This window comes from Stereum hirsutum (assembly GCF_000264905.1).
Source record: "Stereum hirsutum FP-91666 SS1 unplaced genomic scaffold STEHIscaffold_10, whole genome shotgun sequence".
Taxonomy (NCBI): Eukaryota; Fungi; Basidiomycota; class Agaricomycetes; order Russulales; family Stereaceae; genus Stereum; species Stereum hirsutum.
In genome coordinates, this window is record NW_006763140.1 from 1,417,036 (window position 1) to 1,438,206 (window position 21,171).

General features: G+C 50.5%; 9 protein-coding genes and 2 non-coding genes across 11 annotated transcripts; 5 read left to right on the top strand and 6 right to left on the bottom strand.

Moving 5' to 3' along the window:
* Positions 1–516: 516 nt before the first annotated feature.
* STEHIDRAFT_112556 (uncharacterized protein) lies at positions 517–1,214 on the bottom strand (the record flags this gene model as incomplete). The annotated part of the gene is made up of 4 exons (XM_007306122.1): positions 517–696; positions 723–740; positions 805–874; positions 946–1,214. 4 exons carry the CDS (start codon positions 1,212–1,214, stop codon positions 517–519), a joined length of 537 nt encoding a protein of 178 aa, XP_007306184.1.
* A 591-nt stretch (positions 1,215–1,805) lies between these two features.
* STEHIDRAFT_t188 lies at positions 1,806–1,877 on the top strand. The gene has a single exon. It is a non-coding gene; the product is annotated as a tRNA-Glu (tRNA).
* Positions 1,878–2,116: 239 nt separating this feature from the next.
* On the bottom strand, positions 2,117–4,827 carry STEHIDRAFT_61024 (MFS general substrate transporter; the record flags this gene model as incomplete). The annotated part of the gene is made up of 14 exons (XM_007305731.1): positions 2,117–2,280; positions 2,355–2,455; positions 2,523–2,653; positions 2,712–2,821; positions 2,883–2,935; positions 3,110–3,217; positions 3,291–3,343; positions 3,456–3,474; positions 3,529–3,563; positions 3,808–3,870; positions 4,041–4,097; positions 4,348–4,418; positions 4,475–4,532; positions 4,603–4,827. The coding sequence occupies 14 exons, from the start codon at positions 4,825–4,827 to the stop codon at positions 2,117–2,119; spliced, it is 1,248 nt and encodes a 415-aa protein (XP_007305793.1).
* A 671-nt stretch (positions 4,828–5,498) lies between these two features.
* Positions 5,499–7,748, bottom strand: STEHIDRAFT_112558 (uncharacterized protein; the record flags this gene model as incomplete). The annotated part of the gene is made up of 3 exons (XM_007306123.1): positions 5,499–5,557; positions 5,660–7,484; positions 7,539–7,748. 3 exons carry the CDS (start codon positions 7,746–7,748, stop codon positions 5,499–5,501), a joined length of 2,094 nt encoding a protein of 697 aa, XP_007306185.1.
* A 505-nt stretch (positions 7,749–8,253) lies between these two features.
* STEHIDRAFT_122976 (cornichon) lies at positions 8,254–9,390 on the top strand. The gene is made up of 6 exons (XM_007306124.1): positions 8,254–8,353; positions 8,469–8,530; positions 8,587–8,655; positions 8,720–8,832; positions 8,912–9,034; positions 9,099–9,390. The coding sequence occupies exons 1-6, from the start codon at positions 8,341–8,343 to the stop codon at positions 9,130–9,132; spliced, it is 414 nt and encodes a 137-aa protein (XP_007306186.1). The 5' UTR covers positions 8,254–8,340; the 3' UTR covers positions 9,133–9,390.
* A 929-nt stretch (positions 9,391–10,319) lies between these two features.
* On the top strand, positions 10,320–11,826 carry STEHIDRAFT_112560 (alpha/beta-hydrolase; the record flags this gene model as incomplete). The annotated part of the gene is made up of 9 exons (XM_007306125.1): positions 10,320–10,500; positions 10,571–10,701; positions 10,760–10,851; positions 10,911–10,971; positions 11,025–11,218; positions 11,270–11,349; positions 11,417–11,591; positions 11,652–11,680; positions 11,738–11,826. 9 exons carry the CDS (start codon positions 10,320–10,322, stop codon positions 11,824–11,826), a joined length of 1,032 nt encoding a protein of 343 aa, XP_007306187.1.
* A 323-nt stretch (positions 11,827–12,149) lies between these two features.
* On the bottom strand, positions 12,150–14,193 carry STEHIDRAFT_169898 (FAD dependent oxidoreductase). Its single transcript, XM_007306126.1, has 11 exons — positions 14,171–14,193; positions 14,088–14,117; positions 13,879–14,017; positions 13,701–13,811; positions 13,476–13,634; positions 13,145–13,414; positions 12,997–13,080; positions 12,676–12,940; positions 12,546–12,621; positions 12,423–12,483; positions 12,150–12,344 (listed from the first exon to the last, which is right to left on the bottom strand). The coding sequence occupies exons 2-11, from the start codon at positions 14,108–14,110 to the stop codon at positions 12,207–12,209; spliced, it is 1,326 nt and encodes a 441-aa protein (XP_007306188.1). The 5' UTR covers positions 14,111–14,117; positions 14,171–14,193; the 3' UTR covers positions 12,150–12,206.
* Positions 14,194–14,900: 707 nt separating this feature from the next.
* Positions 14,901–15,403, top strand: STEHIDRAFT_148296 (uncharacterized protein; the record flags this gene model as incomplete). Its single annotated transcript, XM_007306127.1, has 1 exon — positions 14,901–15,403. A coding segment is annotated over exon 1 (243 nt), but the record flags the coding sequence as incomplete, so codon positions are not given.
* Positions 15,404–15,518: 115 nt separating this feature from the next.
* Positions 15,519–18,093, top strand: STEHIDRAFT_169899 (MFS general substrate transporter; the record flags this gene model as incomplete). Its single annotated transcript, XM_007306128.1, has 18 exons — positions 15,519–15,687; positions 15,742–15,766; positions 15,830–15,852; positions 15,909–15,934; positions 16,002–16,018; positions 16,079–16,157; positions 16,213–16,263; positions 16,320–16,344; positions 16,404–16,473; positions 16,530–16,545; positions 16,622–16,677; positions 16,737–16,792; positions 16,852–17,003; positions 17,067–17,114; positions 17,175–17,422; positions 17,491–17,568; positions 17,630–17,767; positions 17,862–18,093. 18 exons carry the CDS (start codon positions 15,519–15,521, stop codon positions 18,010–18,012), a joined length of 1,428 nt encoding a protein of 475 aa, XP_007306190.1. The 3' UTR covers positions 18,013–18,093.
* A 172-nt stretch (positions 18,094–18,265) lies between these two features.
* On the bottom strand, positions 18,266–19,396 carry STEHIDRAFT_60682 (uncharacterized protein; the record flags this gene model as incomplete). Its single annotated transcript, XM_007305712.1, has 4 exons — positions 18,266–18,694; positions 18,786–18,935; positions 19,016–19,104; positions 19,168–19,396. Coding segments are annotated over 4 exons (897 nt in total), but the record flags the coding sequence as incomplete, so codon positions are not given.
* A 625-nt stretch (positions 19,397–20,021) lies between these two features.
* On the bottom strand, positions 20,022–20,093 carry STEHIDRAFT_t192. The gene has a single exon. It is a non-coding gene; the product is annotated as a tRNA-Glu (tRNA).
* Between the last annotated feature and the right edge of the window lie 1,078 nt (positions 20,094–21,171).

Sequence of the window (21,171 nt, forward strand, 5' to 3'; positions counted from 1 at the left end):
TACATCTCATACCGTCTATGTTCAGGTTCTGTAGCTGATGTATGCCCGTTTGCGTTGGAATATATTGGATCGTTGCGCTCTCTGCATTGTTCTCCGTGTGATGAAGCTACACCATGCTCTTGTCCTGATGGGATGGTCGTCATACATTGGTGAGTTTTTTCCCCAAGCGAGAAGTCGGCGTCTTGTTCAAGTTTCCTCCACGCTATTCATCGTACACGACCGGTCGAGCACATCCTACTACTCTATCCTAGAGGTCCTCAGCATTTGTTCCGGATAACGGATGTCGCGGGAACTCTTTTTGACAGGATTGTCCGTGGTTGATGTTACTGGAGTTCTTTGTGTTTTTGTCGTGGCCACACGTCCCGATCTAGCGATAAGTACCATGGTCTTTTCAACTCCAAGGTTTACAGGGCAGGCAGGTAAAAAAGCCCTCCAATTACAATCCGGTGGGTGTGAATATAGGGTATCGTAATAAATGTCCAAAGTCCGTGAAAGTCCAGTTATCTCAGAACACCCTCATCGGCATGCCCTCAAGCAGCAGCAGAAGTAGCCGTACTGGTATTTCTGTCCTGCCTTCTCCTTTCGACGTATGCTAATGTTATCACTATCATATCCACCATATCCAGACTCGAAGGCATCACGACCAGCCGTGCGGGGGCTTTCGTTCCTATCCCCAAAAGACCTCTCCGACGTTCTCTGTAATGGGCTACGAGGGTACGCACTCGATCATCAGTCGTCAACTGAAACCAAGAAATCTTCGTCAACATAAGTGCGATGAAGCGGTCAAATGATTGGGATTATTACCCTCAAGCCATGGTTCTGGAGCTCCCACCGGTAACGGGTACGCCCATCTGGTCCGGTGAACGAATAGTGTCTGTGGCAGAGGTAAGTATGATATATGACTGGATGTCTGCGGACAATCCAACTAAAGAGCCGACGACGTACCCTCCAAACACCGCAACATCAAAGAACTTCTTCGCCTTCAACCTCGCCCCCCCTGCGTTGATCGTTATATGGTCGTTGAACCACCCCTTTTCGAGTTTCGCCAGCCTCTCCTCTCTCGACCCCCGACTCAACCTGGATATAACGTTGACCTTGGGGCTTTGGAACATAGAGTTCTGGAAGTTCGTGATGCGGTAAAGAGCTTGGTTCGTCTGGGAGTCGATGAGGGTGACGTCTTTGTTCCGCGAGGCGTTTTCCATCTCGAGTTCCATAATGGTGACTTTAAGAAATGGGAGGAGTAGTGGCGTGGTTGGCTCATCTGGTACGATGCTGTATATGTACTCCTCGTCGACTGTGCCAAGCACTGAACGGGCTAAGTCCCCGGCTGGGCTAGTGCATTAGCGAGACAAATCTCGTTGTTCATGGTTATACTGTACTGTTTCTGCACTTCGTCATTTTCAATTCAACTGTTGGTCTTCAAACCTTCGAGGCAGTGCAACTTACTGCGACCATCAGTTCGTAGCAGCACCTTCGAATGCTGCATGGTCGTGCATGCGGCGAAACTCCTGTATTTTTTGACAGAAAATGATGGTCTAACGTTCAGAAATGATGGCACGCTATAACTAATGTACGTGATGTCATGTCTAAGAGACTACAATGGACCGAAAATGATTTGGGAGGACTAAATTATGAGCGTGACTCGAGTAGATTCAGCCCCTCAAGGATGTAGACTTAATCTTCACTGTACATGTTCTTGTAGTATGGTGTAAGAGGAGTGCGGGGATGAGCTTGGGGGATACATAGAAGTGCTCCAACTTTGAAGAGAATCGTAACATGTCGTGTCACGTTCGACAATGGATATGTCCGATATGGTGTAACGGCTAACATTGCCGCCTTTCACGCGGCAGCTCGGGGTTCGATTCCCCGTATCGGAAGTAAGACTATAGGTGCTCCCCGTCTTTTTGCTGCTTTTACTGCAGCAGACAAGACCTCATTTGACCTCTTGCAGAGATTCGACCTAAGTGTGGTGCCTAGGTTCATGATATCTAAAATACACATTGCTCGTACATGTTGTACATTCCCCCCACCCGACAAGATGTTCTCTCTCACCATCGTGGCCCTCCGTCTGTTGCTCATGTCTTCCCTTCCTACGCCCCGATCCTTTACTTCCTAATCAAAACAGGTACCGGAACCCTCTCTTCCTCTCCAGCGCCTCTTCCACGGAAATTCCCTCCAGCCTTGCCGCGTCCTCAATTCTTTGTCGTTTCGCGCCAGTGAGATCTTCCAGCTCGGACTGTGCGAGGCGGTGGTTGGCGCGAATCAGCATCTGTCTCACAACTGCAAAGATTGCACACCAACAATCAGCTCAAATGACACGATTATCATCAAGGGAAGAGACGCATGGGACGTACTGAGTGAAAGTACGGAGCTGAACACGAGTGAGGCTATGCCAATGTACATCGAGTTGTGGTAGTCGGGTCCCCACTCAGATGGCCAAGTAAAAGAGCCGATGCTGGTGCCACAATGTATCGGCTACAGTCAGCGAAATATACACACGAGAAGGTCGCAGATGAGCTCACAGGTTTCCGATGTTTCCGAAGCCGTTAACGATACCGATTGCTGCAGCTCGTTTCGCCGGTGGTCTAGGGACGGCGTTTGATACCCATACGAGCGTCAGAGCAAAACCGGCGTAGCCCATGGCCATGAGGAACTTCCCAATGCGCAACACGTTAGCGTACGTTAAAAACGGCAAATAAGAGAGATCTCACCATAGCGACATATCGAGCTCCAGTGACCATTGTTGAGACCCCGATGATATAGGCCAGGATGACACCCCACCAAGGTACCGCGATGTGGAAGTAACGCTCTCCGGTCCTGTCTGAACGAGAAGATAGCATGAGAGGCATCCACATATCAGAGGTTGGAAGTAGAGAACATACCTGCGTGCCAGGCGTTGACGCAACACACAATGGTCGCGAGCAGCCATGGCGGTCTGTCATGCCATCACCGTCAGAGAAAAATGATCTGCTAGTTAGGAACCCAGGGTGCATACGTACGCGGCCAGTAGCAAACTGATCGTAGTACTGAATCCTAGTGTCGCCGTCAATCTATATTACCTCTTCAGTGTCCAATCTTCCAGATATCAGAACAGAGAGGAAAAGCGTACGTCGGGAAGAAATTCACGAAGCTCAAACCCAAAAGCTGCGAACAGGTACTCAAAGCCAAGAGTAAGACCTTCGGATCCTTGATTGCCATGACAAAGCCTCCTAGAGCTCTAAAAATATAGAGACAATGTGTACAAGTTAGACTGATCACGATTTGTACTCTTTAAAAGACTAGCAACGTACGAGTCTGTGGCAACATCCTCGTCCGCTTCGCCGGCATCTTCTGCGAGGCGTACCTGAGCCAAACGACGTTCTGCGGCGGATATCCAGCGAGTGTTGACTGGCTATAAAATCAGGTAAAAGTAAAGACTGAGCAAATATTTTTCTCAAAATCTGAGAGGAGCATACATAGTCCGGGAGGAGCCACCTGGGGATGAAAGGGTAAGGACGACATCTGCGTACGATGAGTCAAGATACGTACATCGCGCAAAAGCCAACGAACATAGTTATGGAGCCCTTAGCAGAAAAGCACATGTCACTAGAAGACCGAAGACAAGCTGAGCGAGAAACTAACCTCAATGTAGAACAGCCTGCACGGTTTAAAATGAGCATGTGGGGCAACGACAGAGATATTTGCAGAGCTCACCATCTCCATGCTGCGATACCCCGATCACCTTCCATGCCAGAGAGGATACCAGCAGCCATGAGCTACGAGACCTGTCAGCGTATGCATTTCAAAAGTGACGAGCGAGGAGCTCACTGATCCGAAGGCGTTAGAGATCAGCAATCCACCATACAGTATAGCGGAGCGGAATGCGAGTTCCTGTATCGTATCTTCGTAAGTGTCTACTTCATCTCGCGAGCGAAACCAAATGTACCTTGCGAGTGTACCACCGAGAAAGCAGGTATATAGCTCCGGGGTAGAATGCGGCCTAACGGGAACGTCGATAGCTGTTAATGAACCGGAGGAGCACCAGATGGTCTGAGACTGACCTCAGGTATACCAATGAAAATCCGGCAGAGAAGAAGTCCGATGAAATTGTGGGTAACCTTACATAGAGATCACAATGAACAGCTGCATGAGTAAGATGCAGATCAATTGACTCACACCAGCCATTGTGCTAGTCAAGCCCCAAAGAACGACGCAAGTGCCGATATATAAAGATGGACTTCAAAGGACGATTGAGTACGTGCTGTATTCGTTTTTATAGGTGTTAGAGCCTACCGAGTGATACGATTGAGGATCTAGAGGTGATTTCGGTTGGTTTCATCCTCATATAAGACCAGATAAGACGCTCACAATGTTGCTCGGTATCTGCATGGGGCAGTAACTTGCGTAAAGGATGGCCAGAATGATGCTGTACTGTATGTCTATGGAAAAGACGTGAATAGAGGGAAGTTTTCCTCTGACTTTAGATATAACTTACCGGTCATACCCAAGTCCTGCTGCAACCCCTTTAGCCGAGCACTCGTCACTGCCGTCCGCTGTAGCGGAGAAAGAAACATCTCTGCATCGGCACAATGCGACGTCTAAAAACATGGGAAGTAAACTCACGTCGATGTAGTTCATGATGAATATGAGGATGATCGTCGGAAGAAGGCGCATATCGAGTTTCCGAACCAATGCCCTCTCTGCAGAAGGCCTCACATCTGCCGCTAATAGGTAGCCATCCTCCTTCGTATCGCCCAAAGACGAGGAAGGCTTTTTCTCCAAGTGTTCGACCTCTTCTGTCCCAACAAATTCTGACTTGCCACCTTTGATATCGTCCTTGGCCGACATGTGCGCTAGACGGTTAAGGGATGCTGGGTATAGGGGAAGAGAGCAATTCTAGCTCTGAATCAGTGGCAGGACCAGGTGCTGGTTTATATGGCTGCGATGCGGCCCGTTCGTGTACAAGAACACAACTCGCTTCCGCGGCTGCCCGTTAGGTATGACGCTGCCCTAGAGGTATGAGCAATAGAATAAACCCTACAGGTGACCATATTTTTGGAGCATCGAAGACGGACAGAGGAATTTGCGTGTTCTCATGTCCAGTCGAACGTAGCATCAGCTGACGGCCACCCTCTTCCCTTCATGTTGCCGTACGATCAATGGGAATACCGAAACTTGGAGAGCGAGTCAGCAGGCTAAAGAAGTCGAATGACTGTATTTGTGTGTGCAGTGAGTACTATAACTGTTTCAGGGGAAACGTGAGTGAAGGTTGTTGCTCCGGTATCAAAGTTGGAAAGAGAAGAGGTTGATCCTTTGAAGCCTCGGATACAGAAGGAGAAAACACATTACATTCTAATTTAGACCATGCTTGAGAGCACCTGATACCTGCAAGAAGTTACTTCCAGAGACAAACGTCCGAGATCCAGGAACTGCAGCCGTTATGGTCAAGAACTAACCAACCGTATGTGTCGCTTCAATGAGATGGGCGCGATTTGACGAGCGGAAGATACCGGGGAAGTTCAACGCAGCAGTGGCACCTCTCCAAGTATGAATGTGGCGCGAATCAATCCAGGTTTGACTATATTAATACATTTATGTGTAGCACCATGAGTACTGAAAAAACATGGGCTAAGGTCCCATACAAATTAACGCTAGACCGAATCCAGGCTCCAGTACTCACTTGCTTTCTCATCCTCCGAATCACTAACATAAATAATGCCGCCCTCTTCCTCGCTATAATAGACCTGGCTGTCAGCTTCGTTACTGTCAGGTCCACGATCTCCACCCTTATCGATCTCGAGCTCGTCGTCATCAACCTCTTCATCGGTCATCTCACCATCATCATCTACCAGCGCATCGTCGTCGACGACTTCAGGCTCCTCATCCCAGGTAACGACGTCTACCACCCTTCTCGCGTCTTCTACAGTCTGGGCGGAAATCTGACATTCGATGATCTGGAGGCGATGGAGACCCAAGCCTTCTACCGCACGACGGGCTTCCAGGCCCTGATATAGAGACCCAGATTCGAAAGGGCCGTCATCCGCCGCGTAGAGCAGTAAGTCCAGCTTCGCGTCTTTCAACGAAATGAATGCGAGTGCCGGGAACAAAAAGACGGAAGGATCCGACTCGTCGTACTGGTCCTTGCCTAGCGTCGTCGATTCCAAAGGCATGCCGAAAATCGTGCTGAACTCGTCGACGAGTGATTCTCCGGTCAGATAGAGCTCTTCGACTGCGAACGAGAGGTGGGAGAAGGTGGAGATAAGCCAGGAGCTAGGGATGGGACTGAGAGAAGATACGGAAAGGTTGAACGGGTAGGTGAAAGGCAACCGGCGAACGATTGAGGAAGAGCAGGCTAGCATAGTCTCGAAGGGTACTGCGTTTGGTGGATAAGAGATGCGGAAACAGAACTCAAGGTAACCTTCTTCAAGTGCTTCGAAGCTGAACCCACAGCCGTCCAATCCATCGATACGGACGAAGTCGTAAGAAATAGGCTTGAACTGCCGGCGGAGCTCCTTGACCAGCCGGGAACATTCTTTGGCCCAATCCTCGAGGTCGGGCCTGTGCTCGACGTTTAGGCCGACCACTGGGATAGTTGCAACGCGTGCTAGATGGGTGAGAAGTCTGGCGCAGTGGGTAATTGTTCCTGTGACTTTCAAAGATTGCAGGCTATTCGGCAAAGAGGTAGGAGAAGCATTTGGTCGGGGCGGCGAGTTGGAGACCGCATTATTTTGAGAATCCTGAAACTGGATGAACAGGGTCTCCATACACTCGAGTCGAGCCAGAGCTTTGACGAACGCATCCATATCGGAGGAAGTTGGAGGGCACAGAAAGTCGGTCAGCAGTAAGTCCACTATGCCTGAACAAAAAAGCGATGGACCCCAGTGGGGGGCACAGTTCCTGAATTCTGCTCGGTGTAGCCTCGGCGCTCCGCCATTGAGGAAGGTTGCCTGAAAATCGAGAAATTGCGAGTCTCCTGAAGCCATAAATAGCCTCTCGAGGGCGGGAGCGGAGCAGCGGTCCAGCATGTTCTCCATGCATTCGCGGGTGTCCGATTGGAAAGCAAGCTCTAACACACGAACGCGGGGGAAATATTCTGGCTGTAGAACAAGCACGAGAGCATCGTCCGCGTCGTTGCGGGGCTCATAGTCGAAACGGTACACATTGAGAGGGGAGTCCTTCGACTGTTCCAGGGCTATGCGAGACATCTGGGCGTTGTCCGCGATGATAGAGGTCCAAAGTGACGGGCTTTCCATGGCTAGATGTCGCCACCGATGGCAAACCTGAAGGAGGGTCATGACCGGATGCGATTCCGTTGTTGTATAAGGATCGCCGTAAGAAGCGCGGTAGAGATCGAAGATGGTCAACACAAGTTCGTTCGGTAGTCGATTGACGGGAAGACAAAAGTTATGGCGAACTGCCTCATCCGGTCGAAGGTCAGCGAATGGAGCGTTGGCGACATCTTCCCTCCATTTCAATATGCGAGGCTCGAAGGCGAATGGTATTGCCTTGAGGCATCGATGAGCGAGGACAGTGTGATGAGAGTGTGTGAAGGGACTTACAACGAAGAGATTTCTTCTAGTCTCCCCATCCCATTCCAGTATGCTAGGAGACTCCAAGACGAGGTTACCGTTTGAGTCCACCTCATCAGAAACACCAGACAAGGCAAGATTCACCAGGTTACGGATGGCCATGGTGGTCAGTGTTGGGATGAGAGGACCATAAATCGCGAGACGCCCGGGTGTCTGAGTTTTAAATGAGCTCGGAGCCATGGTGACGACAAAGAGACACGTTCAAATTTCAAATCATGTTGCCCGGCCTTTGTGTGCCTTCTTTGGGCAAACGCACGTCCGAATGCGGACGGTGTCCGCGTTCCATGACCTGATATATTTCTTACGTCCTCATCAGGGGAAAGAGTAGAGCTCAGCATCATCGACGCGCAATAGCTAGATATCTGTTTGAATAAGGCTTCTAAGTGTCAAGGATAAGTAGTATGATTGGTATCAGGGACTTGGAGCCTGCCGCTAATGAGTGAATTTACGTGGCTCAAGTTTTAAACCTTGAAATTGCTCAGCTTATTACAGTCTACCCTTTTCAAAGGCAAAGGCAACTGGGTACTTTTTCGTTGAAAGGTGTGTGCAAAGCTGTGCTTTCCGATGTGACGCTTGTGTAATGTGACTACTGTGACTGTCACGGGCAAACGTCAGTGTTGAACGGCACGCGATGTAGCTCGGTCGAAATCATCGTGCTCGCTGCCTGCTCCTTCTCCCAGTCTATCTTACTCCCCGGCAGTTTCTCTGCTTTGCTTACGACTTCTCGAGCCATCTTTTTCTGTACTCCTTCTGCTTGTGAAAACTCTTCGAAATGGGTGGTGCAGGTGCGGCGCTTGTTAGACCTCCTCCGTGACCTGTTTCTGACACCGGACTTGCGCGATACGTGTTCGGGAACTTATGTGGAACACCCTAAACAATTTCGTGTCTTTTCGTGAATAGGATGGCTGTTTTTGTTCGCGGTGCTGATGGCGGCTGGCTTGCTCTTTACCATGGTCTTTTTCGTGCGCTTTTTTCTCTATATCGTGTTTGACCCTTCACTCATCCATACTCCCCACAGATCATCATGTTCTCGGATCTCGAATGCGACTACATCAATCCCATAGACCTTTGTAACAAACTGAATCAAGTGCGTACCACTTTTCTACCCTTTCACGTACATTACTAACTAGAGCTCATTGTCTCTTCTGCAGTTTGTTCTTCCGGAAAATATCGCGCACGCATTCCTCACAACACTCTTCCTCCTCTCGGGTCAATGGATCGCCTTTCTCCTGAACGCGCCGCTACTGGTATTCAACGCGAATAAGTACGTGTTCACACAAGCCTTATAACGTCATACAAACACGTATCTGACCGCGGCTTACCCCGCTTCGTTGACGAAATAGGATCAAGAACAAAAACCACATGTACGACGCGACCGAAATCTTCAGGACACTATCAGTGCATAAGAAGGAGAGCTTTATCAAACTTGGCTTCTACCTTCTTTCCTTCTTCTACTACCTCTACCGGTGCGTTTACCCCTTCTCCTCAGCTGCCTTGCCACCAAGCTGACGAGTATCGCGGACTTTACAGGATGATTGTTGCGCTTATCTCGGAGAGCGAATAATTGACGAAGACGAATGCACGTATCTCATGAAGTGGACCGAACCGAAGCAATTATCCTTCGGCACTAATCGCCGTCCTGGAGTCTAGGTGCTGCTAGTAGAATACAGCAATCTCACGATGTTTGATGTAAGTAGACGAATATGGATGATAGCTCGGTAATTTCTCTCAATGCGGTCAATCGGGTTTCGGGTTCATGTATGGTGTGTGTATCTCCTTTGTCGCTCAATGGACTCGTCGTGCGAAAGTGTGCGATATCCCCTTTCAGCGTCTCCCCCGAGTGCTCGTTGCTGGATCAATGCCTAACCGATATTCTCGTCACATCCCGTCGTTGTCGAATTCTGCAGCCTCCACCAGATCCTGATTTATCGTGAGCAACAGGGGATACAACATGGTCACAAGTGCCCATCTCACTACCTTCGGCTGCCGCAGCCTGTCTGGCGCTGGGGATAGAAGTTTTGAGTAGTATTGCTTGCGGCGCTCATTCTTCCGACCACCACGGTGGGGACCCGCACGTCATCGTAATGCTCTGTGAACCGTGCCTTCATCGCAATAAATGATTTCACTCTAGAGTCTTTCACGACTCAGAAGGAGAGTTTATCGACTATTGCACTCTGCTTTGACTGACGCTATCGCGAGTGCTGCGTTTGAGCGTGTTGTTCCACATACTCATCTCTAATCTCGGTAGAAAATTACGAGGGAGGCCAGCAGTGCCCGAACTTCTCCGTTACAGGAGCATGAACTCTAAACAGTCCGCACTACCTGTTGAGACTCGTAACCGAGGCGTGGGTCGCGGTAGTGGTCAAAGCAACGTTTGATAATCGACGACTTTCTCGGCCACTTGGTCAAAGCTGCCAAAAGGAGCTTTGAATCGAAGTTTGGAAACTTATGGAGTGTAGACGCTACCAACCTACCACACACACAAGCATTTCCAGCCCACGTTCAAGTCCTACGAGTTCTCCCGACCCGCTGCTGCCGTCGAAGCCGACTCAGACGCTGAGTCTCTGATTGCTGGTATAAAAGTAGGGTGGAAAAAGATGATGCCCTCCATCAACCTCTCCCTCCTGAGTGGCCTATCCATTCCAGTCAGCAACCATTCTAGCTCCAACCTTACGATCCAGACATACTCTCCTATCCGTGCTTCTGCGTGTTCGAGTGGTCAGAGTCTTCCCCAAATCGTAGCCTCTAACCATGGCTATCACTTTGTTTCTCGATGAGGGCCTCTCCACGGCCCACCCGGAGTTTGTGCCCGTCTGGGCGGCATTTCCAGAACCAACCGACCCCTTTCCTCCTCTTGAGGCCCGTCGCGCCTTCTGGGACGATATCATCATCCCTAACCTGAACAAATTCCTCGAGCCAAGCCTGCCGTCAGGTCAGCCAATCCGTCACATACCTTCAAGGTTGTATTCCGTCTCTGATTTCGTTGTGCTCGGACGGCATAGAGGATCGCTGCCGGCTAGAGGATCATTACATCCCTGTAGAAGGTACTGACATGCATGTTCGGACCTATGTGCCTACCTCCGACCCGGACAAGACGAAGACGTATCCTCTGCTGTATTGGGTCCACTGCGGGGTGCGTCTCTTCTTCCACTCCTTGGAGAGAAGAGAGACCGGTCTGATCGGACTGGCAGGGCTGGGCTATTGGCAACTACGAAATGGACGACTACGACTTAAGGATTATCTGTGACAAGCTGCAAGTTTGTGCTGTCTCCATAGACTACAGGTTCATTTGTCTCCGCTATTAGTCGATGGACAAAAGACTTGAAGGTGTTATTTTATCAGGCTTACACCAGAATATTCATCTCCTACGGGCGCGAAGGATGTATATGCCGGTCTGAAATGGGTGAGTATCCGTTTGATCATGATGTTTACCATGGTCTAAGCGCCAGTGACTAGGCGGCTGCCAATGCCGCTTCGTTCAATGCCGATCCCAAGAAAGGGTTCGTTATCGCTGGTCAATCCGCTGGCGGCAACCTGGCCATCATTGCCACCCACTGGGCTCGCGATGATCCCTTCCTGGTGAATACGCCTTTGACCGGACAGCTTGTTCAGTACCCTCCAACCTGTCATCCGGAGGCTATGCCTGAAGAGTGAGTATATTTATTTCTTCCCCGCGTCATGTCATTTATGTTCGCCACCAGGTACAAATCGTGCATCAGGTCGATGGAGGAGTGCAAAGATGCTCCACTTCTGAGCAAGAAGGAGGTGTATTGGTTTAACAGTACGTCATGTGGCCGCTTTTTCTTTGTCTCGCCACACCGCTCATGAGACACATCGGCTTCTTACAGAACTTGCGAACCCTGCGGATCCATACGATCCATCTTTCAGTCCCCTCCTCTTCCCATCGCATGCCAATCTTCCGCCGTTGTTCTTTATGTCTTGTGGGTGGGATCCTCTCCGTGACGAGGGCTTGCTTTATCATGCGTTGGTGAAGGAGGCGGGTGTAGAGACTAAGATGACGATGTAGGACCTTTGTGTTATGCTGATTCCTGCCGCTGCGCTGACTGGACGTCTGTTTTATAGGTACCCTGGTGTGCCGCATGCATTCCACAGTCAGTTTTTCTCTACTCTCTTTCCTTGGATCCTGCCTGACGTTTCGCTTTATCAAGTGCTATTCCGGTCCATGAAATTGTCGCAGAGGTTCCAGGAAGAGACCATCGAAGGAATGAGTTGGCTCTTCAGCAAGACACCTCAGTAGATCCCTGATATTCTGTGTCTAAAATGTCGGAGAGAAGGAGATAGGGAAGTACCCACCACGTTGCCCAGGGTCCAGGGGGCTTGTGCTGCTGCATAGCGCGGTAAAATAGTAACAATATCGGTCCGTAGAGTGTACTCTGTAATATCGCATTGTTGTAGACGTTTGTGTTGTAGACTATGACCATGGACCCATAATATATGGGGGAAATGGAAAGCTATGAACTCAGCGACCTCTCGACATTGAATGTGTGGTGTGATCTACTTTCGCATCTGACTGAGGTCTCCCACTTTAACAGCCACTTTGAATAAATGTGTTCATAAATTATGTCTCGCGACAGTCAAGGCATCGATACACCGGGGAGATGATACAGATGAGCCAGATTAGACGTCAGTCCTCGGGTCACTACCTTCCCACCCGTCTAAGTCCTTGAGATCCCTCGCCTCGCCCTTCCTCCCAGTTCCTTCAGGATCACCGTGACCTGGTCTCCATGCCCACGTCTTCTTGAGCTCTCCATCGAGCTGAAATTTAGATCACATAATAAAGCATTATCATAGTCAGACTGAGTATCTGACAAAGGACAGAAGGACGTTACGCACCTTCCCTTCGAAGAGGTCGGATATGTAGGACCCGATAATTGGGAGGTATTTGAAACCATGCCTGCGATACATTTTAAGCTTGAAAGGCGCATTGGTCAGACTAGCTAAGGATGGCACACTTACCCGCTGTCGCCTGTGGCCCATATGACGCCACTCCACCGAGGATCCTCCGTGATCAACCAATTCGCGTCGGGCATATCTAGACGTGGCCGTCAATGATCGCAGGCAGCCTAGATGGTACAACGAAACGTACCAGTACACCAGCACATCGCTCCTCCAACGAATGGGCGTCCATCGTCAAGCCGGGGCAGGAGGGTCTTGATGAGTCGACGAATATCCTCTTGACTCTCCTTCGGGATGAAGTCCGTGGGGTGTTTCGCATGTGAACGTGGTACGGAGACGCCGGTGTCGTCATTCGACTCGCCAGGATAGGGAGTGACAGCGGGGACTTCACGCGTGAAGCCAGGGAACTCGTTGCAGAGCTTGAGAATATTGTCTCGTGGTTCGAAGAAAAAGCCCTGAAAAAAGGAGTATGTTAAGCAGGAGCTTAGAGAGGTAACCAGATGCAGCGTACCAGTTCGCCGTTGTACACCACCGGAACCGATTTGAGCCATTCCGACTCCTCATCGGTAAGTTTCAGATGTGCGTACACCCAACACTATATCGTACTCCATCAATACCCCTGACATCGGAGCTCCACAGAAAAGAGGAACGAGACGTACCTTGGAGACACACTGTCCTTCCAGGTCGACCAAGGTCGGACTCCACGCACCAGTGGCCATTATTATCCTCTCAGCGAACCATTTGGAACCGTCCTCGGTCTCCACACCAATCCAAGTCTTGCCATCGTCGGAAATTATAGGCTTCTTGAACGTTCCGGATGGCCCGAAGCTCGTTTGAACACCAAACGACTGCAGTTCCTTACCGATGGCAGTTATGGCGTCGGCCGCGGCCACCCAACCTGCGCCAGCGTTGAAAATTGCTTTCCACCCCTATCCACAGAAAAAAAGTGAGGACGTCGCTCACAGGGGAGATGTGAGAGTAGGCACGGACTTTGATATCAGCTCCTTGTAAGTGTGGCGCACGGGCCACAATCTCCTCTTCGTTATCCAACCACTCGAACTCGTTCTCCTTGCCTGGTATGCTCACTAGTTTCTCGAAGCGGTTGCGCATGCGATCGAGTTTTGCCTGTGATCCGAAGGCGCCGTTCAACTGTAAGAGGCAAAGGCCCAACAAAATCAGCAATGATGCGACAGAGAGCAGGCAGGAGCGTCGCACTTTGCCAGTCATGTGGAAGTGAGGAGTGAAGAGAGGGTCCGTCTTCCATGCATCAATAGCCTGTGAGGCCAGACGAGCATACATCCCATTGCTATAGTCGTTACCACAGATCTACCACAACACGCATCAGTTACATATAAGTTGGTAGTATGAGGTGTTGATGTATAACTAGACTGACCTTGTTCAGATCATTACCCGCGGACTGTTGGCTGGGCAAAGCATAAGGATCGAGGATGTGGATATTGGTGTACCCTCGACGCGAAAGGTGCAGTGCTGTAGAGGACCCAAATGTGCCTGCTCCGCCAACAATCAAGATGCTATAAGAAAACAGTTCAGAACGCATATTAGATGAGATCATGGCATGAACTGCTAGTGATCCTGACGTACGGAATGTCTTTTGCAGGTGACATAATGAATCTTTGGTCGTGAACAATGAGTCGATGGCGCTTGTCGAGGGAGATGACTCTTACCGTCAAGAACTGAGAGAGGGGGGAATTTAAGTATACACGACGCGTTTGACGAGAGATCGCGTATTGTCAGGGGCTCGAACGAAGTCAAACGTTCGAAGAAAAGTCTGGCCGGATGCACAATCGATCGGATCCGTCAGTCGACAGTGAGCTGTTCCGATGGAGGACCCTCACAGCTGGAGACACATAGATAAGCTTTGGACGGCTGGGCTGATATACGTCCTCCAAGTTCAAAGACTCGTAACGGCCATAAAATAAACTGGTTCTTCACGTCAGGCGAACAAAACGGCTTGGGCGAAAGAAACCAAGTTTTGACGAAATAGGACGGCACAAAGCCTGTAGGTTATGAAATGCCGGGGCCTAATGAGTCCGCGGCCGCGGCAGCCTCTGGACGCTGCGGCTGTAGGCTTTGAGTGGATTCACCTGTACCAATACTTGGAAGACTGGACGCTCGAGTGCCCCAAAAAGATGACAAATACATGTGCAGCAGGAGAAAAAACAGGGCAGATGACCTGAGGAAAGTTCGTTTTGTGACAGCTTCCCCTGGCCGGGCGAAGGCATGGCGAAGAAAGTTAGCGCCGCGTGGCGCGGCGTAAGCGGAGGGAAGGCGGAAATGTCGCTACGTTCCGGTGGCCTCCGAAGCTAACAACACCAAACAGATATCACGCTGCAGCGACCGCAACGTTATGCCAACATTTGTTCGCCGTCCCGATACATTCGCCGTGGTCTGCGTCGGCCATTCGCCGCTTTGATCTCAGGCAATACCTACGCTCTAATGGCCACCGGCTGGGTCTCACTGTTCCTGATATTGGCACAATGCTTGACAGAAACAGCCGGTGTCGTCTGGTGTCGCTCCTCTTCAAAGCTTCACGCCCCGCCCCGCCGACGGACAGTCACTGCAGAGTATGTACCTGCTCCACATTTCCAACTGTGATAAGGACACCTGGCACACAATGCGACATATACCGTGGATCGTGCTTGAAGCCTGAAGGATGTACACGATCATCGGAGCAGAAGTCACCGTTTGTCGAGTGGTCCGGCGCTTCTTGATCTTCAGGTCCAGTGTCGCGGCCAGCGTGCGCGCGGGAGAACACTTTAAAAGTTATCGGAAGCTCCAACCTAACTATAGACGCTCAGCGCCTGCCGCCTCGACACCTGATGCCACGACGTCGCCTACGGCGTCCTTTCAAATTGGTCATGGTTATAGGAGAGCACGGACAACATATAATATTCGAGGCTGAACTTCTCAGGTTCTTTTGTTGGAGCCTCGCCAGTCCACTCACGTCCAGCCCGCGTGAAGTCTCGTTTCCTCAGGCCTCAGGATCTACCCCGTGCTCCCCCAATGTCCAGCATGTCCCTTGAGAAGACAAAGCCTGACGCAGGCTCCGGCTATGATGTCGATATTCTGGAGGCGCAGAGGAAAAGGCCACTGAGCAAGTGGGAGGCTTTCTACCGGGGAACATTGTTTCAGATGCTGGTTACGGGTGCCGTCGCGTTTGCGGGACCTGCCATGGCGGACGGTGAGCTTGTATTCATCCTCGGGTGACGAGGTATCACTAAAACGTTGATTCCAGCACTCTCCGGACTTGGTGGAGGAGGGTATGTTGTATCGATGTCATTAACAACCTAGTCGCTGACATCTAACTTGCTGCTTGCACATAGTCTCGCCACACCATACGTCGCCAGTAAGTTCACATCCCGTGAGACTATAACTAGACGGATATTGATCGTCCTTTTACAGATGCTAGCAATTGCGTCTACTATGCAGTGAGCACCTTGCATAGTTTGTAGAAGGGAGCTGTTCATAATTGACAATGTTTTCCCTCTTGAACAGCTCATGGCTGTGACATGGTAAGCATCGTCCTGCATACCTGTGGGGTGATATTCAGCTGATATTTACCCATTTTTCAGTCTGGTCGGTGGACCGATAATCAACCGTCTCGGCGTAAAGTGGTCTTTGGCCCTTGGCGCGATATCCTTCCCGCTCACGGTAGGTTACATTTGCGCCATAGACTGTCGATTCTCTCACTAAGACGTCCCTTCAGGGCTCATCATTATACGTCAATTCTGAGTATGGAATCCAGTGGTACCTCATTGTAAGTTCACAAGCGAACTCACGCAGAGACTTCCCATTCTGACCTGCTACACTTAGCTTGGTCAAGCGCTCGCTGGTATTGGTAAGTTATACATCTCAAGATTTCCTAGAGCCATTCACTCATGGGACGCTGCTCGATAGGTATGGGATTGTGGTATGTCGCCGAGGCCGTGATCATTCTGAGTTACCCCGAGAAGAACCGGAGAGGCTTGTACGTATCTCTAAATCTTCCTCTCTGCCCTTCCTGGTCTCACGTGAAGTGTCTAGCTATTTGGCTCTATGGGTAACTATCCCTTACGACGATAGGGTAATTTGTGTCATATTGAACATTTTGCGTTGTCCTCGCTTTTTTCTCTTAGATCGTCTCGAGGAACCTCGGTCAACTTGTCGGCGGTGCCATCAGTCTGTCCACCAAGTATGTCCCTCATACTACTGCCACCAGTGTTACGGACGCTAACAGTCTGTCTTTCGCAGTGTGAACTCAGACTCATCGGGAGGTATCGCCACATCTACCTACCTGATCTTCGTCGGTATGTCGGATCTCGTTACGGTAGATCAATTTCTCGCTTTCGCTAATGCCCAATTGCAGGTCTCGAATGCATAGGCTTTCCGGCTTCTCTCTTGCTTTCACCACCAGAGAAAGTGGTTAGGTCAGACGGTTCGGGTGTTCACACGGCAGTAGGCACCCACTCCTGGAAGAAAGAGTTCAAGGAGTTGTGGGCTGCTGCCATCGACAAGCGGGTATGTTTTCCAGTCATCATTCCCTAAACTCGCGGATCCCTCAACTCATATTTCCTGCTACAGACACTCCTACTCATCGGCTTCTTCTTCTACTCGTTCTTCTACATATCTGTAAGCATGCACGCTAGTTTTCTCTCTCTTTTCACATACTAACATGTTTCGCCCAATAAGGTCTACGGCACCTTCCTCTCAAACTACTTCTCCGTTCGTGCTCGCGCCCTCTCGTCTCTCATCTCGCCTGCATTCTGCATCTTCGGCTGCTTCTTCCTCGGATGGGTCCTCGATAGGCCAAACCTTTCGCAACGTACCCGCGGCACGCTTGGATTCATCATCGTCGTCGCCTCCGCGGTAGGGATCTATATCTACACCTGTGTAGTTCAGGCTGGGTTCAATGCCAACAACCCCGGAACGTTCGATTGGTGAGCACTAGTGCCTGCTCTTAAAACGCATCGTGGCGATGTTAACGTTTGGATGTCACTGAATTTAGGTCGTCGCCGGGCTGGGCGAGGGCCTTCATGCCTTACTTCTTCATCAATACCTTCGGACCCATGGGACAGTCGTACATGTGCGTGTGTCTGCGTCTGATTCCATTATTTTCTGGGATACTTATCTCTTGCGGCGTGTAGGTATTGGTTGATCTCCTGCTACGCAACCGATGTCCAGTCCAACGCACGCCACGCTGGTGTATTCCGTGCGTTTGAGGCCGTTGGCCAGGCCGTCAGTTACGGTATCAACTCGCACGCGAGTAATCTTTTCATTGGATTGTAAGTCTCCTTCTTTATAGTCTCACTCCTCCGGACTCTCTCTTTGTTAATTCGTATAAATGAACTAATTTGACGGTGTGGTGCGACGTTGCAGCGGTCTGAACTTCGGCCTCCTTGTAGTCGCGTCCCCATTGATGTACATCGTCGTCCGTACTATTCCGGAGATCATGCCGATGCAGGTGGAAGAGGAGAAGGATAAGGAGAGGGCCGAAGCTCTGAGGGCTGAGGCTGAGACTGTGAAGTAGTCTTTTTTGGTCGTCATGTAGCTTATGGTTTTTTGTATCCTAGAGGATATAGTAAAAGTACGATTACGCCTTTATAGAGCTCATTGGACTGTAGAGGGCTCTTCGAGTGGAAGGACAGCTCAGTCGGATCACGCAAGGCGGGGAGATGATCCACCAGTGGAGGATGTTCGAGGAATGCTACCATAGTCTGCCTGTAAACCTGAGCGTAACCAAGATCAAAGCTTACAAATTAACCGCAACATTGCCTGAAATCTCACTTCGTCACTCGAAAACTCCCCTTCGATCCAGCACTCCCGCTCCCAAGTTCCTTCCACCACTTCGCCTTTTCAGCGCCCGTGTCCCCACCACCGCCGCCTCCTTTTCCTCCCTTCACAGTTACACCTTTACCTCGTTTGACGACCACCGACAGACCTGAAGACACGCCTTTGCGTCCACCTCCGGGGAACTTTTCTTTCTTTTTCGTATTAGTATCCGAATCGACATCAGAGTCGTCGTCCCCGAATTGTCTGGATCGTTTCTTCGACGTTGAGTTGGATGTTGGTGTGTCAGAGGTGGTAGATTGGGAAGATGCTGTGGGTTGGGAGGGTGCGGTACGAACGCGGATGGGAACGACGGAATATGCCTGCTCCCATTGTTTGCGATGGAGGCGGTAGATTGCCATTGTGGCGCGGGCATCGGTGACCTGATCCACACACACACACACACACGATGGTCAGTTCATGTCTAAAGTTGGTTCGCGCGGAAGGGAAAGGAAGGTGAGAAATAATATTTACAGAGCTGTGTTCCCCTCCCTGAATCGGAACGGCGAACATATCACGGACGAGATTTCGCAAGGCTGGTCTTGAGCCACGGGATTGGCCGTTTTTGTGTGCTAGGTGTTGGGTGTCGCGGGTGAGATTGCGGGGATGCGAGAGTAGAAGGGCCTGGTGCCACAAAATGGCGAGGAGAACGGGTTTCAATGAGCAAAATGATAGAGCCGACAACCGTGGAGGAAAGGACACACCTTCAAGTCGTTATGTATAGCATGTCCGATGAGTATACGATCTTTGATGATATCTGCCACCTTCGTCTGCACTTCCTCAAACGATGTGGCTGTTGCAACAGGCCGCCGCCACACTGAGCAAAAAACTGGAGCGGAGTAGAGGAGAAACACACCATGAGTCATGTCCTTCTCTCTAATCCCACTCCACTGCGTCCTCCAATCCGTCACCCTCTCCTTCTGTCTCACAAACTCATCCAGCACCACCGCCCCGTTCCAATCCACCAAACTCACTCGCGCCAAAGAACTCTCGCTCCCGTTCGGACCAACACCTACCATCTCACAATCAACGGCGAGGTATTTCTTTGGCGCACCACCTTGTTTAGAGTCAGTGTCATTTATTTGATTCGGTGTTGTTGAAGAGGGAAGGAGTCCGAAGATAAGTTGTCGGAGGTGGCCTAGGGATTCGTTGTTTTGAATTGTGCGGTCAGTAAAGAGGGAGGGGTCGGTGCCGGACGGTAGCGAAGTTTTTGCGGCTTTAATACTGGTATTAGATGGCCCTGCAGTGGAAGCTGGAGATGAGTGGGAGGTGCGAGCAAAAGAAGGTGCCACAGAGGTAGAGGCGGCATTGGAGGTGGAATGGTCCAGTTTTCGGCGCTTTCTTCGATTTTCCCCATCTTCCGTCCGTCCGATTTTCTGTTCACAAGGAAGGAGTAATGTGTAAGTATGGATAGGACCAAGATGAAGAGGTCAATAATTGGTTATGCCTTTTGGAGAGCGAGCCAGTTGCCCGAGGGAGCCTGTGTGGCTGATTTTGTGGTCATCGCGTGAGGCAAGTTGCGTTCGCCACTTCAGCTGTATGCGAACTCGTGGACTTCCGAGCGCTGAACGCAGGGCACATAATATTGCCCCTTTTGACGACTACTGAGAGCATCATACTCATCTGGTCAAACTGGCAACATACAGTATAGGTAGGCAACCGCACCAGCAGAAAACTACAAAAACTGATTCGTCAAAGAGAATGCGAGACTTCGGATACGGGGAATCGAACCCCGAGCTGCCGCGTGAGAGGCGGCAATGTTAGCCGTTACACCATATCCGACTGTAAAGATGGCGCCAATAGCAGACCGTGACCGACCGATAATCTTCACGACGAAGACCTGCGAACCATTGCTCATGAAAGGATGAGCATCATATGTTGGTGCAGGCATAAGTACAGAACAAATAGCATAATTAACGAAGCGAACATTAAACCTCAAGATACAAGCATCTGCTAACGCGACCCTCCATGTGTGCCATGCCTCCCGCTCATCGACTTCAGCACCTTCAGCCCTCTCCAGCCCATATCCAATAGAATGGTCTAAGCGACCCCGGAAAAGATCAGAAACCCTCGGTGCCATCGCCCTGCTCTCCCTGCCAGAATATCTTCCACACCTGCTTGCAGATATTCTTCCCCAGCGTGAGCGGTTCCCCGGCCTTTATCTTCTCAAAAATCCTATCCGCCAGTTCCTTCTGATGTCCACTCACTATACTCTCCCTGATGACGTTGAGCAATTTGGGAGTAGGTTCGAGGTAGTTGGCGATCAGAGTGGGTAAGTGAATTGATGGCGGTGGGTGTGAGATGGAGAGCAGGATGCTGTCGGTTGAACTACATGTATGAACGCCGCAAGGAGTCTGCTAGTTAGACATAGGAAAGGTAATAAGGAAGGGAAAGAGGCCGTACTAAAGCTCCGGAAACGGTGGTCCTCTCGTCCCCGGCGTCTGCATCTCCCTCTCCCCAAGCGGTTGCTCAGGGTGCCCCTTTTTCCCTGGGAAGACACCGTTCCCATACCCCGCATTCGGGGCAGTGGAGTGATACCACACCACCTCCTGGTTCCTTGCGGCCGCCTTCGCCCAGATCTCGTTCGAACCTCTGCTCATAAAGCCTTTTTCTTTTTCTTCACTTACTACCCACCACCACAAACCCACAACACCCACATTTTCCCCAAATCACAACTCGATCCTCTACACAAACATGCCTCTTTTCAAGAAGAGCCACAACGTCCGTCTCTTCTCTCTTTTTTCATGCCTCATCACTTCACTGAAATTGCCTTCATATCCTTCAAAACTTACAGAAGCACGAGAACGACTCCGGCGCCGCCGACAACATCCGCGACGACTCTACCACTGGCTCCGGCACC

Coding starts and splice junctions, on each gene's coding strand:
- STEHIDRAFT_169898 (XM_007306126.1), bottom strand. CDS start 14,110: ATGTCACCTGCAAAAGACATTCC. Junction 14,018..14,087: donor TCACCTGCAAAAGACATTCC/GTACGTCAGGAT, acceptor GTTTTCTTATAG/CATCTTGATTGTTGGCGGAG. Junction 13,081..13,144: donor AAGGACAGTGTGTCTCCAAG/GTACGTCTCGTT, acceptor AGTACGATATAG/TGTTGGGTGTACGCACATCT.
- STEHIDRAFT_122976 (XM_007306124.1), top strand. Junction 8,656..8,719: donor TTTGTAACAAACTGAATCAA/GTGCGTACCACT, acceptor TCTCTTCTGCAG/TTTGTTCTTCCGGAAAATAT. Junction 9,035..9,098: donor TTCTTCTACTACCTCTACCG/GTGCGTTTACCC, acceptor CGGACTTTACAG/GATGATTGTTGCGCTTATCT.